Here is an 18,759-nt window from a genome sequence, read left to right on the forward strand (position 1 = left end):
AAGGATCAGAGGAGAGTTACACCCAGGCCATAACTCCACTTCCTCCCTCCCAGAGAATGCTGGGAAAAGCAGTACTGCAGCAGACCCAGAGAACCTACTTTTTGTGATGTCATTGAATTGGCTTCTGGACAATCAGATGAGCATCAGAACTGGCTTAATACAAGGGGCAGACACAGGGATGGTGGCTTGTCTTGCCAGCAGCAAACTGCTAAACAACCTGAGGCCCTATTGCCCAGCTGCACCAAGGGACAAGTGGAACCTTTGACTCTAATATAAATGTAACACTTGTATTGTCTTATGTTGCCTCCATTTGCTGAGGAGAAATTTGTGAAAACGGCTCTCAAGGACCACGTTAGCAGAATAAGGGGAGGAGTAATGGCAGATACACTTGCAGATGCATCATGACTTCGGAGCTCTGTTCTTTTCAGCTTTGCTGAAAGGGCTGAGAGCAGAAGCTTTCTACCAGTTGGAGGGGGTAATTCCCATCTTTCTCAGGGAAAGCCTCAGATGTTGGAACACAGACTGCTGTATAAGATAGGACTTTAATACATTAAAGAAGCCTATTTATGGTTACCTTAAAGTGGAGCTTACATTCCTGTGCTCTGTATAAAGTTGGAAGTAAGGCACCTGATATGGGTAATTTATTCCAAGGCAGTCTAAAAATATTCTATTTTTAAAATAATTAGGTTTCAGAAATACATTAATAGTTGTTCTGGTTTTAGCAATAATTTTCTTCGTAGTAACTGGTATAGTGCTGTTTTAGATGTAGGATGAGAATAATGTTGGTAACACAGTGACATTTTTCAGTTATTGCAAAGTAGTGTTTATCAAGGACTTTTCAGCTTCTCATGTCCTACCAGAAAGGAGACTGGGAGGCATGAGAAACTGGAACACAGCCAAGACAGCTGACAAGAGGGATATCCCATACCACATGGCATCATGCTCAGTATATAAACTGTGCGGAAAGCTGGCCAGGGGCTGCTGCTCAGGAACTGACCAGGCATATTCATCTGACTGCTGTCACTGTTGACTGAATCAATGGAAACTTACAGAAGTGAAATGATGTACAAGAAAGAATCGGGAATTAATAAAATAATGGGATCTACATTAGCCCTATATTTAAGTAATTTGCAAGGTAAGCATGCCGTGGTCAGAAGCATTCAAGGTCTCCGATATTGCACTTGCCAATTTCAAAGGTACTAGATGAGGCAGTGGACAATTTGTGGCTTTCTTGGGTAGCCTAACAAAATTACCAAAGCCAGCAACGCTGACATTTAACACAGCTGAGCATACTCCAGCTTTCCCAACAGTCACATCTAGTAAGATTCCTCTGCAAAGTAATTTCTAATGTGTTCCTTCTGAACTGCTAGCGTATTCATATCACCGTACCATGCCAAACACGCAAAGAATGAAGTAATAGTTTGCGTGGGAAGGGACCCTAAAAATCATCTAGTTCCAAACCCCTGCCATGGGCAGGGTCACCAGTAACTTGGCTCTATAAAGGGTGTCAGCCTTGAAGCCTTGTATGTGCACAAGTCATGTGGGCAATGTTAAGAATCTCTAGTACACTATTTCAAAAGTGACAAATGAATCTACCTATAGAGAGATTCCAACACCAGATCCTATCCTGTCCTCCTGTTAGTCAGTATCCGGTCACTTACATATCATAACTGGTTTCCAGTTCACATTTTCTTGCTTCCATACAGATATACCTTCAAATAAATTTGTGATCATGTCAGAAAGATTATATGAAGTGAACAACAGCAACAACAATTAAATGAAACTGCAAAGTAAGCCAGAAAAAGGTTTGATTTTATTAGGAATGGTACATTTAAATACATGTAAGACTTTGGGATTAATTTACATATTTTTTCCAAAAATGTTTCCCTTCTTTAACGATACAGAAGTTAAAAAAAAAAAAATCTAATCCCAAATTGTAAGAACGACAGTATTTGCAGTGGAAATTTCTATTAATCAAAACAACTGTGCATTCCAGAGATTTTGACTACACTTTTCCTGGGATTTTTTTTTTGCTGCTCTCATTACTAAAATAACCTTCCTTTCCATCAAGACTATTGCTAGTCATACACATGTTATTCAGTATCACACTTTTGGGTATGAAAGCTATGTCACTTTATTATAAACATCAAAAACATGGACATGCATATTGACATTTCTGTGCAGTTTTATGAAGTCACCTGTCAAATAAGGCCTATACATACAATACCACATACTAGTGAATTACTGTAAAATTATTATAATGGATTCCCAATAATCCTGACATCTGGATGGTATGTCTCATTTTAACAGAAAATTCCAGCTTTCATTACTGCTTAACATTGTATTAATTCACTATCCAAGTGAGCAACATTCAACTAACCAATGTGTATTCCTGAAAGTCTTTTGCAAATTAAGCATATTGTCAAGGTCATGTAAAGCTGGAACTTAAACAGCCTGTTAAGCCAAGCAATGGGGAAAAGGGGGAACTCTAAACTAATTTTATCTGGTCCATTCATTCTCGCACAGAAAAGTAGCCACAGAACCTTAAAGGAATAAAATCTCTACTTCCTGTTCTCGGACTTAATACCAAGGACAAAAGCTAACATAGTATTTTGGAAGTCAAAGGCCTTGGAGGTGGAGGGGAAAGTAGGGGCAAGAGAGGGAGAAAGCAGCGTATTGTCTCATCCCATTACCTCAGCATTATGTGTACATAATATATCTATGATAGAAATGTTTACTAATAGCAGGGAAAAAAATAAAAAAGACTTCCCACTCCAGACTTCACTGAAAGAAGAAAGCTGACAGCCAGCCCCTCCTCACAGAGATGGCCTATTTGATGACAGGCACTTTGGCAATGTAAGAGGAGGTCACCCTTTCATCATGTTAACTCTTCCCCTCCCAGTTCTCATACATAATTTGTCTCAAGTCTTCAAGAAACTTGAATCAAATTAAGTTCATTAATACATCTCTCAGAGCAGGTTAACTACGGCTATGAGCAGAGCTCGACCTAGAACGAGATTTTCTTTTAGAAGAAGAGGGGGAAGGGGAAGAAGCTATCAAGCTGGAGCGGTGGCTTTTGTGGGAGTAACTCTTTTTAGGAGTACGACTGCGAGAACGAGAGCGGGATCGAGAGCGAGATCGGGAGCGAGAGCGAGACCTGGATCTGGACCTGGACCTTGACCTGGACCTGGACCGGCTGTCCGATCTGGAAGATCCTGTAGACCTGGACCTGCTGCGAGATCTTGAGTAACTCCTTGATCGAGATCTGCTTCTGGAGAAACATAATTAAAAGCTGTAGTCTCACCTCTTACTAAATTTAAAACAATCAGTAAAATTCTCAACTACTTTGTATGCATAGCACATCCATCTGAACATCTGAAAGTGCTATTCACAGCATTCAGTTATTTCACAGTGCTGCTAGATTCCTGTTATGCTCCATCATGACACTATCTTCTTAGGTCAAGGCTATCAGGAACTTCTGGCCTTGACATTCTCTGCTAGTGTGGCAAAATAGGAACTGCCTAATAAAAGATGCCTCTCCTCCCAGCTCCTGCCAGGAGGAGAGAAACCAATTTTTAAGCAGGGTAGCTTCTATCAAAGAAGAACTCTTTTTCAGCATACACCCTGCCTTGAAATATCATTTAATTTATGAAGAAAAACACAGAAATTAAACTCCATACCTGTGGTATTTATTCTCTCTAGAAACACCATGCAAGTTAGTAAGAGTTTCTTTCAAGATGCTAAGAAAGTCTCTAAAGGTGTGATCACCAGCACACTTAAAGGCCTTAGAGTTTTAACACCTTCACTAGTAATGCATCCTTTATTTCATGGAAAGAAATGGATTTATTTTTAAGAGAGACAATGAAAGAGCTGAAGTCAGTATGTTTTTTTAATGACTAAACAGCAGAACTGCTTAGGAATAATGCAAGCAAGCTAACTGATTTTCTTTTATTTTCATTAACAAGTTGTCTTCCACAACTATTTGAGAAACATTTCACAGGACTGTGAAACAGCTTTCCTTTCAATTATTTTTCAATTATTCATTTTTTAATACCAAAATTCGTGTTTTTAAAAAGTTCTTTCTTTAAAAAAATCCTTACTCTCATCCAAAACTCTTCTATTTACCTTGTTTCAGCAGTTAGTTCTTATCTTAATCTGTTTACATTGCTAGAAAGTTATCTGTGCGGTGATATTTAAATTGGGGCCAAAAAACTAGATAATCAAACTTTGGCATCAATGCTACCCAAATCCATGCCCTCAGCAGAATTTTATCATGTCAGGTGACATACCTATGCCTTCTGTGGTCTTCAGTCAGTTTAATTCTGCGTCCATTCAGCTCAGTGCCATCCAATTTTTCCAGTGCACTCTTCATGTCACTGTAAGATGCAAACTCCACAACCCTGTTCACCATCATGAAAAAAAGGAAGTTTCAGAGAAACAAAAAAAGTAAGGAGAGCAAGACTGGCCCTTTTTAATCTGTTGCTTCACAGCTTGTTTTATCTTCTGAAAGCTAGTTTTTAACGTGGTTAACAGTAAAATACAACACTTAACAGTCCTAGCCATCCCTACCTTTCACACCTTCTTGAACATTACCAGAACTGCCATCTGCAAGGAGATGGAGAAAATGCAGGAAGCTACAAACCTGCATCAGCTGAGGAAATATCTTTCAGGCCTCCACTAAATTGCATTCCAAAGTTGTCCATGAAACAAAGTAAGTTTGCAGACTCTTCTGCCCTATTTAAGAATTCTAACAGTGAACAGAAAAATCCAGTCTGTGGTTTTTAAAATTTGAACTCAAAAAAAGGTCTTAGTTGTGCTGGTTTGCAACGGCCCTACAGCAGTTTTGCCAGCACAAAGACTCAGTTTGTACTTCCTTCTCTCCTGCTTTGTTGTGCAGGACCTTTGTAGACTGCAGAATTAAGAATGGAGAGTGGGCAGGTAGGTATTCCCCATGGAAGTTGGTTATGTTCTTTTCCCATGATTCTGACTGTTGAACCAGTGTAAAGCAGCCATAGACAGGAGGTGTTTTAGTCTCAGGACTCAGATCATAAATGATTATATAAAAATAAGTTAAAGACAGCAGGATTTAACATTTGGAAGGAATTCTCCCTTCCTTTTCTGCTTTCACACATTGTTTTCATGATAGAGAATAGAGACTGAGTTCAATACTGATCTCCCACTTATTGACAGTTTGTGTTTTGGATTGTTTGGTTCTTGAACTGGAGAAATTTCAGCATCTAAGCCACACCACAGATTTCTATTTAATTTCTTCTGTATTACAAGAAAAATCATGCCTGTAATAGTTTCAGCTATCACACCGATTTAGACACAAAACGAACTTACCCTTCATTCCTGTTGTTTCTGTGTGCATCCACATAGGTGACCTCCCCTGCCTTTCTCATGACATCTTTCAAGTCCTACAGCCAAAGTTAACATTTTAGTCTTGAACAGGACACAAATCAGTCAGGTAGCAGAATACTGCCCTAAAACTTTCTCTGCTAAAACTGCTTAATGCTTTTCAATCTATATATATAAAAATATACATATCATTTAGAAAAAAGTGTCTGAAACAGCTTATTTAATAGCAGCTGCATATAAAAAAGATCCATCATTTTACAGCTACAGTGAATAAAACACTGCTTTTAAGATAATCCTGCATCCTGAAACCAGCTGTTATGAAAACACAATGCAATACTTAAAATACCAACATGTTCACTGAAATCAGAATTATAGGAGAGAAGCACAGTAGTATTAAATGCAGGTTTTCATAACTAACACCCCAGTTAAATGACAATCCAATAAATGTAGACAAATTCAACCTTTATGCTCACCTCCCCCAGCTTCAAAGCAAAATTAAAAGCAAAAAGGTACAATTACAATGTAATTAAAAATTTTATGAAGAAAATTTTTCTAAGTTTCGTTTGAGTATCCGTCACGCTACAGTGTCACATCAATAAACATCCTTGTCTTAAACTTAACAGAGGCTAAATGTGGACACAGTAAAATTACTTGCTTAGCAATAGGAGAAAGCACAAACAAATAATGCAAAAGGTCACTAAAAAGCTAAACATCTAAGTTAAGGCAGCACTTTTACCCAACCGTATCTGGTATTTTATAATCCCAGACTACTTACCGCAACACGCCACAAGTGGCAGGTGATATAAGAAGGTACCTTAAGCAAAGAGTTGCTTGTCCAATACCTAGCTGGCCAAGAGGAACTCTCTTACATGAGAAAGGCAGTGATGGCTCATAGCAATATGCTTCACGGAGGTACCAGAGGCCCTGAAAGCACTGGACATAGTCTCCAGTCTCCAGAAGTGGCTAAAGAACCCGAGGATGATCTGTGCTAGCCAATCGAGATCAAACCCAGGCAAACCAAGATCTAGACTGCCAAAAAACAGGAGTGTCATAGGAACCAAAAGGAAAATTCAGAACAGGCCAAACCCTAGAATTTCAGCCACTAGAAAACCCCCAAATCTTTGGTTCTTTTTCCTCCACACAAGAAAAATGGTTAACCAAATCAAGGTTGTTAGAAGAGGTTCAAAGTGCACTTGGTTAGAAATACGCTTAAGGAACAAAAGACTACAAAACAAAAAGCCAAGAAAAAACTTTAGAACATTTGCCACAGAATATCAGAAAGCTTAGTTTTATGTAGTATTTTAATTAAAATTCTATAGTTTTATGTTAAAAACTGGCATATGCAAAGTAGTAGGTATTTTCCTTGTTTTTAATATAAAGAAACCCTAATAGCAAATGAAAATTGGTCCCTATAGTACCATTAAAAACAATACTTCAAATTCAGTTTACCTCAATTTAGAGATGATGGACAAAATTTTGGCTCTGCTCGAGTCAATGAGAATTTAACTAGACCAGGACTGGTAAATCAAAAGGAAGTTAGAAAATAATAATCTACATAATTATTTCCTAAATCAGTAACTTTAGGCTTTAAGATTGATGCTCCCACAGTCTTGCAACACTATATGTGGAATCCTAAGAAACATCAACATGAAATATTACTTAATCATTGTAATCACAATGACAACGTGATTAAGATGCCAACATTATTGCTTGAAAGAGAGGAAGTGTGCATGTGCTATAAAAGCTCGACATTCTGTTATTAGAGGAATGTTTAAAGTTACCTGGTTTTACTACCTAACCAGTGGAACAATCAAGTTTTATCTTAAGTTTACTGTTCTGGTTCACCTTAAATAGCACGAGAAAACCCTGCTGTCCTTAGCAGCAAAGAGAAATAAGGTGTAGGACAACCATAAATAGGAAAAACACATTAAACAATACATCTTGATGTAACACAGACCTATTCTCAACTGCTTGAAAATTTGATGCTGAAAAACTAATGGGGGTGGGTTGGAAAGCTCTGAACACGCAGAAATATATGTTTGCTAAAAAAAAGGAGAGTTCTGACAGTTTGTCTACTACTTAGAGATGAGATTATCTATTAACAATATAGTCAACAATTTGAGGAAACTTTTCCAAATACAAATTTTTGTGGCTTTTTCTATGTTTAAATATCCCAACACAGTAACTTCTAAGGGAGATAGATGTTCCCAATATATGGGGATCTGGACACACCAAAGATTAAATTATGTGTGTAAGTTTAAAAGCAAGGTTCCATATTGAGTGTGCTTCCTAGCAGGGATTAGAAGGGAAGAATAATGCCACTACTGTTAATGCATTAGCCATTTTAATGTGTTGTGTAAGTAGCATAGTTAGAAGTTAAAACACTATAGTTAGTATCAAAGCAGTACAACTCCAAAAGTAAATGCAGCTTGCATATGGTTGTTACCTTCAAATGATGTCTATTTAGGCAGGTATCAAAAAGTCTCTTATGCTAATTTATCGTATATTTAAGAGACATTAAAACATTTAATTAAAATACTAAAAGATTCACCAGTATGAAATCTGAATTGGGTGGGCTTCAGATTAAATTGTAAGTACACATAAAGCCATTATAAATATTCACAAGTAAAAGAAAGTTACAAAAATGTTAATTTTTTCTTCAAGTTAAGCATTTAACACTAAACAACATTATAGGATTTCTTTTCTTTAGCACTCCATTAGCTTACTTCTCTGGTCCCTACTGTCGTTTCCAAGTGACAATCTCTTCATATATGTAACTGTGTAGCATACCCAGAAGATATTTAGATTAAATCCACTTGATCATCACATCAACTCAGCTGGTTTTTTTTAGTTATTCAATAATTAACACAACTGTACAACTGCGAACCCTTTGAACCTGTCATGCAGAAGATAAACAAACTGAGTTCAACCGTTTTTCTGCATGGATTGCACCCAACTCTTATGAAACACATCAGCAGAGCTCCAAGCAAGTCAAGAAGCCTCCTCGTGGGGAAGTAGCTCCAAGACCGAGGCTTTGAACATTCAACATGATCTCCTGCATCTTTCAGTACATTGATTTAAGTCTCTTTATTCAAAGAATATAAAGGTTAGTGAAAAAGACTGAACTCCACTATTCACTCACCTTTTGTAAATAGCATCTGTTGCTATGTCCTTAAAAAGTGAACTTTCTATACACTGTGTACCATACGGAACACAACTAAAAGAATTGATTATATGACTATTCTTGAAAGCCAGCTAAATATTAGCAAAACATTAGCAAGAGGTGAAAAAACAAACGAAAAGGAAAGGTGGTAAGAAAGCTTCAAATTACATGTAATGAAAGTTTGGATTTAAAAAAAAAATACCTACAGTAAGCATACCTGACACAGAAGCTCTCTTAAAATTCCCTCTATTACTGATGTATTACCAGAATTCTCAATCATGCATCGTGTCACAAAAATATTTTGCAAAATGTAAGAAAAGACTGTAAATTTTAATCAAAACAGAGGCATGCACTTCCAGGTGTAACAATACAAAAGGATGACACAGTTTGAATGAATGCAATGTTTCAATATTTTAGAAACAATCTAGAGTCTTCCAAAGTTTGATCAGTTGGCAAACAGAAGTAAGAAAGAATCAGTTCCCAACTACAAAATCTACTTATAGAACCATTTGCACAGCTATGAAACAAAACACTTCTGTAAGTGCTTGATTGCTGATTTTTAGCAATCCCTGAAGCTTTTTTCTTATTTTTTTGTTCACATGAAATATTTATGATGGCTTTATTAAGAAATCAGGCTGAAAGCAGTCTACTTACGGAGTAGTAAAATAAGGTGTAGAAAAAGAAGATAAGATTCTAACTCACCTGCCAGCTGATACGGGATGAAAGGTTTTCAACAATGATCCTGTGTTCAGTACGAACAGGAGGCCCATACCGGCTGGAAGAATTCAAAGAGGGGAAAAAAAAAAAAAAGAAAAAATTCTCCAGCATAAAGAATTCAAAATTTAAGAAATCTGACATTTTCTACAGTTTGCTGAAAGATTTAAGTAATTTCCTTATTGCTGGGCTTCAGACTTGATTCTCCCTAGTCAAGAGTATATTTAAGGCTCCGCTAGAAGAAGTAAGCTGTTAAAAGGGGATTAAGAAGGATTTTGACGAAGCCTTTTTACCAAGGCTGTCAACACAGCTGTCATTTTTTTCTAGATACACTAGGTAAATGTCTAGTAAAATGAAAATAATGTACAGAGATTTAGTTTAATTTTGGTATTTGACCTTCTTGGCTCACATATGGTTTCTGGGAATATTCAGAGAAAGGACAATTTTTTTCTATCTTTCGCTTTTTTAGTTGGTAGCATTCTGCTTCATGTCAGGGAGCTCGAAGACACAATTTAAAGGCACCTTAGTTCACACTTCTGAATTCCAAATCACTTGTTAATTTTATAAATGCCACTGTGACCTGTATTAGACATTTTTTGGGGTAGAAATATTTCTATCTCAGTAAAATGAGAGCTAAACAACTGATTGCCGTGAAATAACCGTGGCAGTTTACAGCTCCTGAATGAAAGCTGAAGTTTGCCACTTAACCAAAAATGAAAGACCCTCTCAAAAATTAAAATGTGGCTTGAAAATGTTCATACAGGAGAGGGAGACACCTGGAAAGAATATTACCCATGCAAGTAATTTCTGTTCCCCATCCTAGCCATTCTGAATAGAAAGGGATTTGAGAATTATGGAAAAAGTATGCCAATTTTTTGGTAAGTAATGCAGGATTCTAACAACGGCACTACTTTGTATTGCTAAAAAAAAAGATTGAAAAATCAAGAGCACTGACCTTTGAGAAAATGATTCTCATCTTCTCCCACAGAAACATGGTTCTAAATTGTGTGTATTGATTTATACACTGAAGCACAGTCAATTTCATTTCAGTGCATACCTCAAAGTGTCCAATCTTTTTCAGAACATCCAGATCTTCCAGATATTTAAACGGAGGTCCCAGAGTCACAAATGAGTCTGATTTTTCCATTATTGCAAACCACAGTCTCTTCCTGTCTAGCACTGGCAGTCTGACATCACGAACACGACTACAGCGTCAGATGCCCACGACCTTCAATCAAACTTGCTACTTTTAAAGTCCACTTTTAGCATGGACCTTGGACCAGTTATACTGTGTCAAGGCTACTGCCATTAAAGAAAAAATAATCTAATTAGTATGCTTGCATATGCAAATTAGATGTTCCAAACAGTGGTTGGAAACTGCCAGCAATTCTGACTTTGTAACAAATGTGAAGGTTTATGTCCCTTGTATCTTCATCTTCCAAACTCTACTGTACATAGGCAACAGCTATGAATGTTTCTACAGAATAAATTATTCCACACATACTTCCTTCACACAGGTAGATATAAAGCACAAAGATGTAATGTAATGTGTAGTTGTCTGGCAGAATATACGCAAATCTGCAGAACTTTCACTGGCTCTAATCACTGAAAGTGAACAACTCCATAAATACTGTGTGTCCTCTAGAGGTATTCTAGAGATGAGCTGTGTCCTGATTTTCACATTCCATCACTGGAGAGAGACTCCCTTAGCAAGCCACCTGCTTGGTCAGCAAACTTAAGTCAACTGGTATTTACTAAAACATGCAGAAGGGTTTATCTTGTGCCCTAGCACTGCTCCTTTTCTAGGCTGTGCTGAAACAAGCATTTTGATAACCATAAAACTGGAAATGTGAAAACTTGGTTAGACAGTAAATACCTTGAATTATTGCTCTACAATAAGTCTACTTAGCATGTAAGCTCAGTTTGGTGACAAAAACCACAGTAGAGAAGCTCTGCATTTTTCTTGATTTAGTGTTAAAATCAGCCAATCCAACTGCAGCAATACTCCTTCACATCATTTACGTGACAGTAGGAAGCAAGACCAGCGTAGTGCCTACACCATGGCAAAGGCACATTTCATAATAGGTTTGTGAAGTCTTCAAGACAGTTAAACTGCTTTAAAATCCACACTCTCCTCAGCCGGAGAAGGCAAGTAATAGTAATGAACCTGCAGTGTTTGAGAACATAGAACTTCTTTTGTGAAGCTATACAAGGAAACCGAGCTGGATCCCTAAATCACAAAAAGAAAAGAGTATTTCACTCCAGTTCTTCAGTTACTGGAAGAGGAAAAGGACAGAGAGCCCAGACCACCTACCTAGATCCACTCTGCGACTGGTAGTAACTGAACCGTTGTGAGAATCTTCCCCTTCCTCTTCGGGCTCGAGCATGTTCAATTGTGACCCTTATGACAGGAAAAAAACAAAACAAAACAAGCACATAAAAAAATAAAACAACAAACTTTAAGTATTTGACATTGACTTAAATCTTTCACAACTGGAAGCAAATGTGCACAAACAAGAATTATCTTGCCCTTGCAAGCAATGATTTATAACACAACCACTGGCATTTCTTAAAGAGCCAGACCAGCGTTCTTTCTCATTCACCTCCCTCAGATTTTCATGAAAATTGTCACAAGTCTGTAATTCAGACTGAAACACTTAAATTTGCTCAACCAGAGCCCAGGAGTAATCACAGAGAGAAAAGAGTACTAAAATCACTAACAACAACCTAATGACCTAAACCCCAGCTTCCACAATCACAATAAAAACTACTGCAACATACAATGACTATAGTCCACATTGCTGCAAACTGAAGGGCAACAATCCAACGACTAACAGGCTATCATCAGCTTATTTTCTGGTCAACAGACAGATAAGTTCAATTCACTCTTACTAATATTCCAAATGACAAGATCCTGAGTTAGCTTTGAAAGAGAACTAAGTGGAAGTAGAGAAAACAGTCAGCCCTGCTCCAAACCACTCATCCAGTCCCAAACTAATCCTTTGCCTTAAACAAGACTGGAACCCAATGATGTCTTTAAAGTTATGGAAGGTATATCCCATCACAGAACCACAAGAAACGCCACAAGATAATGCACTGCATTTTGATGCAAAGCACTTTTTCTATTCTTAAGGGAAATTATGGTATCACACTTACCTTTCATCACACAGCTCTTTACCATTTAGTTCATAAATTGCATCATCAGCATCCCTGTGGTCTTCGAATTCCTAGAAAGAAAATAGGAATAAAAAAGTATCTTCCCTCACAGTATACACAAATACTAATAAACATGCTTTCTTTATAAATTTTACATTTCTACATGAAGTATCACCAAGAACTCTGAATAAGGAAGCTGATTCCTAGTACATTTATGATTGAAATGCCAAGATGTTCCTATTCATAATCATTTCTTCTCCCTCCACCCCACAAATTCCTTTTGCCCCCCCAATTGTTTCAGTAGAATTATTTGCAGGATCTGTATTGAATAAACTAATTAAATGACCTGGTTTACTACAGAAATATCTAAAATACTTTTGGGGAGAGGTGGGGGAAATTACTTCAAGGCATACAATTTAAAACACAGCCCCACATACAGGAAAATGCAATATAACAGGATGAGCTGATCAAATGCAGGAGAGTCATGCACTCCCGAAACTCTCTTAAGATTAAATTCTTACTGAACTGGCAAAGAAAGGGTAAACCAGAAAAAAGAGCCCTCCTGGGTTTTTTTCTGAGTGAATTCAGTTCACTAGCTGGGCAAAAAGGTGCCCATGTAAGAAGAGTATGAAACAGAAGCCCTTCTTCAGCACTGGCCACCTGCGGGTCCAGATCAGCTGTAACAAGCATAATTCCATTTACTGTTGCAATGGAATCTGTCACTTCACTTTTGGAAGAAATGCTGCTTTAGTCAGCCCAAGTAGCCTCTGCCCACTATCCAGCCCACTGGTTCTTGGCAAAGCTGCTTCTACAGCTCTGCAGTAAACTAGGTCAAGAAATCTACCCAGATGAAAAACAGCACACTTTGTGCAGGCGGTGGGGTGAAAAAGGCACTGTTATTTTTCAACCAGATCAGCTTCCCAGGTTAGGTACATTGTATGCGGCTGAACAACTGCAGCAATACCATGAGAGGCAAGGGAACAAAGGAAAGAAATAAAGCAGAGAGAACAAGCAGGTGGATAGGGACTGCTGGAAGCAACAGTGCAGATGGGAGAGAAAAAATTGTGGAACTGCAGCTTGCAAGAAATTAACAACAGAGAAGAAGCTTCTCAAGTTGAAGAAAGTGTTTGTGTAACTATGGACTGCTTTTCAGAAGCAATACTGGCTTAAGCAATCTTCCCCCTTCTGCACTGAAATCTGTTTCACTACCAAATGAAACATCACATGTTTGCATGATGATGCAAAGCATATCTTAAAAAAATTTATTTAGGTCCAGCATTTGGCAACTCCAAGTCCCATTATGTCAACTATTCTATTTCTATAACTATTTCTAACAAACTGAACATCTGCAAGTCTACCTAGCTTTACACTCTGAAAACACTATTCCCTGAAATCTACAACATTTAAGTAAATATAATTAGTTTGAAAGATTAAGCAATGATTTCAATCAAGCACAACAAAACATGCTTTTAACACTGTAACAGTGTTCACTTGGTTTTGTAATATGTTTTATAAATACAGGTCTTAAAAAACAGAAAATAAAGATGAACTGACAGCACATGGCAAGCGAAGTGCCATGAAGGATAATGCCATTCCATGTGTTTATAAATGACATGCAAGACATGCTCAAGCGCAGCCTCACCAATTTTGTGTCTGACACCAAAGTTGGAGGAGAAATAGATAACCAGAATGAAAAAACAAAAAGACCTTGATAGGCTGAAAGATTAGGCAAACAGGAATCACGAGTCTTAACAAAAGATAAACATGAAGTGCTGCATGTGGCATAAGACAATCCTAAGCAGCAGAATGCACTGGGGGCTGAGTGGCTGGAGTGTAAGGGGAAAAGGACATGGAAATGAAAAGGACATGGAAATCCTTGTGAAGAGTCAGCTAAGCATGAGTCAGCAGCATGGCCTTGCTACAATGAAAGCAAATCGCATCCTGGGCTGCATCACTAGGAGTACAATCAGCAGACCAAGGGGTGCTATTATTCCACCCTACTTGGCATTTGTTAGGCCACACCTGGAACACGGTGTTCAGTTTTGGTCCCTCCAGCTCATAAAAGACATTGAAAAATTGGAGTGAGACTAGCAGAAGGCCACCAAAACTCATGAGAGGGTTGGATAACAAAGAAAGGTTGAGAGAGCTGTGTTTGTTCAGCCTGAAGAAAAGGAAGCTCCAAAGGAATCCGGCCAGAGTCTTCCAAAACCTAGAACAGTTACACAAACAATGGAAGTGATTTCTGATATGGGTGCACAATGATGGGATGACAAGTATGGGAGGGAAAGTTGTTCAGCTATGAAGAAAAGAATTTTATCCGGAGAACAATTAAATCTTTTAGATAAAGTTATGAGACAATTATTCAAGGTTATTAATGATCTTTGAAAAGAAAATGGTTCCACCTAGGAACTAGAGAAGAGGAGGAAGGATTGACTGACTCGCTTACAAGAGTTGAACAGAAGTTGCTCCTGAATGAGTCAACAGCCCTGCCTAGGAAGAGGAACAGTCAAGGAAAGGAGATTGAGAAATAGCAGCAACTGGAAAGAGCATGCTAAATAAACTCACGTCTAGATCAGCCATTTACCTCCAGACTTTTAAGAAACAGATAGCTACCTACTGGTAGTCAACAAAAAGCAGCTCATAATGCAGGGTAATCAGGAACCACCATGTGCAGGAAGTTAAGGAGCAATACTCATATGAAACTAAAGTAGGCAAAGCCTGTTCTTTTGTTCTTTTCCAGTATCTTCACTCACGGGATTGATCTTGGCAAAAAGAGCGGCATGTAAGACTGCCATAGTGCGAGGGGCAGTATCAGCCTTTCAAGTCTGAACTAAGTGCTGCAGAACAGCTAATTCTCAATTCTCATGAGATAATAGTTAAACACAGGCTGATCTTGAGTCAATTTGTGAACCTGTAAAGCCGCAAAATTTGGACATTTAGGAGCACAGAGCTCTAGAAAGCAGCAGCAGGTAACTGAGATACAATGAACTATTTCATTTAATAGTCCGACAAACATATACGCCCTATAAACATGTACTGGTGGTGAGTATGTCAAACTTTAGCTGCACGAGAATTCAAAGCTGTGCTGCTTGAATCCACCAGTCAGCACCTATTACATCTGTAGGCCAACTACTCTGCTTTTATGTCACGCCATTATTTAAGAAATATGACCAAGCAGACTAGAAGGGGTGAGAGGGGAGCTTAAGTGGTTCTGTATAAACTTTTCTTCCAGGTCAAGACTGCAAATTTTGTACTGCCATAAACAGGATACTTATACGGTCTTCAGAAATGAGGGATAAATTTTAAACCTACAAAAGAATGTGAACAAACAATGTATTTAATGTAGCTAGAATACCACCAAGATTTTGAGCAAAATGTGGCCAAAACTGTAATCCAAAATTCTGAAAAGCATTCTGAAATGTGTATTAATAATTTCCATTTCCCACTATAACTACTATTCTCTTACACATCTTCCCTTCCTTGACATCATCCTAGCAAGGTTAGCACCTGCAAGCAAGAGCAAGGAAAACAAGGCTATTACTTACCACAAACCCAAAACCATTTTTTAGATGGATTTCTCGTATGCGACCATATCCTTTGAAGAATTTTTCTACGTCCCGTTCACGAGCACGTGAGCTCAAGTGTCCAACAAAGACACGGCAGCCACTCATCTTAAGGTTGATGCTAAAAAAGAAAACAGCACTGTTCATCAGATTAACAAACTTAAAATAGGGTGATCAAGATCTTTTACATCTCAGAAATCTTGGTTAAATAGGATTTGATTTTACTGTCCTCTAGGTATACACAATAAAAGCCTGATTCTCTACAGCCAGAAAAGTGATAAAATCCTGTCTTGCTGACTTCTAGCAGAACCTACAAAGAGCTTCCAGTTTTGTACTTTTTAATCATGAAACTTAAAACCCCAGCTCTGTAACTCTGAAGATTTTACTGGGCTAGCAGCTACTGAAAAAAAAAAGAACAAAACTCATATGCTAATTATTGGAATAACAACAAAAAACATAAAACATTCTCTAAACTTTTACTTTCACCTAGAAAAATCTCTGCGATAAAATTTTATTAGCACACAAAAGATAAATGGTAGCCATCAAATTATTTCGATTTCCAGTAGGCATAAATATAACTTATTTTAACAGTCTATCACATTTGGAAGAAAAATTTTGCATTATGAGATTTCAAAAATGGCAAAAATAAAAAAGGATATTTGGGGCATTAAAATTTTCAAAGCTATTTACTGATCCAGGATATATAATTTGAGATATTCTATATAAAACTCTATTTTTTACCTTAAGGTGTTACCTTTTCAGTTTATGTGGTTTAAAAATTTTTAAGATCTTGTAACTGGAAAATATTAATTATTCGGCTCACTCAGCGAGCTTACTGTCATAGAAAAAAACAAAGAATTCAAGCCCTAAGGAATGGAAATATGACGTGATCTTCCACTACAATACTGGGCTCTAAAGAAGCAGAGGAAACAGACAACATATCGTGTTAGCTGTAAAAATAATTCCAGTCAGTTTGGATGCACTATTTTGAATTAATGTGATTTACCTTCTCTGTTAACTAACGCCCTTTAGACTTCTATTAAATACTTTCTTTACTCAGACTTACTGTGCCATCAGAGAAGTGCCAGAATTTTGGAAGCCTGAGTACTGGGCTTTTTATGGGGCGAGGGGTTGAACTGTGACAGCACTTACTTTGACTGGCCTCAGCCATGCCCGAACCTCGGAAGAGCCTACGCTGCCCTTTGTAGCCATTCTCTTCTTTGTGCTCACACGTGCATTTTGATGCCCACACAGAAATCCAGTTCAGGGGGCTGGTTCAGCTCCCTCGCGGAGTGCCCAGTCTTCCAACACATGGTTTCTCTGGCGCACCCTTACCACGCAAACACAGGCCAGGCCATCAGTGGGTATTAAAGGAAAGGCAGGCCCTTATAGAGGAAGGACACCCTTACGTAACTGTATGCTTTAGAACACGGCAAGAGCAGCCACTTCGGCAACAGCGCTCATTTTGGGAACAACAAAGATTTGAAAGATTAAAACGACTGCGTAACTGCTGTTCGGTATTTTTAGTTCTAGGAAAATCAGGTAGGGAGAAGAATCACCGAAGGAAATGAACGCGGGGTGGGTGGACCTGACCACCACTGAAACTCTCAAATATAGGGCGAAAGACGTACGAACAACCCATCCACGCGTCATTTACTCATAATCAGGGAGCACAATGGATGCGAGATCTGTATTGACACCTGCGAGGCGCGGAGCTTCACACGTCGCTCCTACTACACTGAAACCGAGTTCGCTCGCTGGCCACTCAGAAAATGCAGAAAAACCCTCGGGAAGCAAGGGCCCGCAGCAAGCGGCCATCTCCTCCTCCCTCCTTTCGAGCAGCCAAGAGGAGCCGGGGCTGCGCCAGGCCTGCGGCCTGCCCAAGACAGCCGGGCCCCCGCCGCCATCGCGGCGCCGGCCCACGCACGGCGCCGGCCCCTTCGGCTCTTCGAAGCTTTGCGCTCGCCTCCAATCCGCGACGGCTCCTCCCGGCCATCCCGCCGGGATCAGCCCTCCCTCCTCGGGGCAGCGATGGAGCGCGCCTCCACCCCACCCCCCCCCACCCCCGGCCGCGGCCCCGCCGAGCGCCCGGGCCTGCGGCGCCAGCGCGGCCTCCGCCCGCGGCTCCCCTGCCTGGGCCCGTCCCCGCCCCGCCGCAGGGTACGGCCGCCAGAACCCCGCCGGTGGCTCCCCGCACCCGCCCCGGCCCCCCCGCCGTGGAGGGGCGGCTACGCACCGTCGCGGAGCGGCGAGTCCTGCGGGCCGTGAGGGAACCGCTCTGCGGCCGCGGCGACAATGGCTGCCGGCTGCTCCACCGACCGACCGCCGCGCGACCACCGCGCCTGCGCGCAGCCGCCCGCACCGCCCCGCCCGCAGCGCGCCGCGCGGTACGACGGGAGATGTAGGCGCGGCGGGCAATGGCGGGGAGCTTAGCGATCGTCCCGCTCCAAGCCCCCGCCACGGGCAGGGACACTTCCCGCCACACCAGGCTGCTCAGAGCCCCGTCCAGCCTGGCCTTGGACACTGCCAGGGATGGGGTATCCACAGCTTCCCTGGGAGCCTGTTCATGCTGAACTGCCTGTGACTTTTTGACTAAGACATGGCAAAACGGATGGGTCACAATTCTGCTTAACAAGTGGAGGAGAAAAGTCACGCGTCCAGAGAATTCATCTGAAGTGCTGCACTCGGCAACTCAGTTCTGCCAACAGAAGTGTGCTGCGGCCAGGCCCTTCCTGCCATCTTCTCCTCTTCGGCACACAGATTTACACCGCTTTGGATAACGCCGCAATACTGTTATTAATCGCT

General features: G+C 39.9%; 1 protein-coding gene across 1 annotated transcript; it reads right to left on the reverse strand.

The window, feature by feature from the left end:
• Positions 1–1,791: 1,791 nt before the first annotated feature.
• Positions 1,792–18,311, reverse strand: LOC116445742 (serine/arginine-rich splicing factor 5-like). The gene is made up of 8 exons (XM_032112683.1): positions 18,191–18,311; positions 15,937–16,075; positions 12,392–12,462; positions 11,550–11,636; positions 9,224–9,296; positions 5,344–5,417; positions 4,290–4,400; positions 1,792–3,271 (listed from the first exon to the last, which is right to left on the reverse strand). Exons 2-8 carry the CDS (start codon positions 16,060–16,062, stop codon positions 2,980–2,982), a joined length of 834 nt encoding a protein of 277 aa, XP_031968574.1. The 5' UTR covers positions 16,063–16,075; positions 18,191–18,311; the 3' UTR covers positions 1,792–2,979.
• Between the last annotated feature and the right edge of the window lie 448 nt (positions 18,312–18,759).

The sequence above is a fragment of the Corvus moneduloides genome, chromosome 6 (assembly GCF_009650955.1).
Source record: "Corvus moneduloides isolate bCorMon1 chromosome 6, bCorMon1.pri, whole genome shotgun sequence".
NCBI classification, from domain to species: domain Eukaryota; kingdom Metazoa; phylum Chordata; class Aves; order Passeriformes; family Corvidae; genus Corvus; species Corvus moneduloides.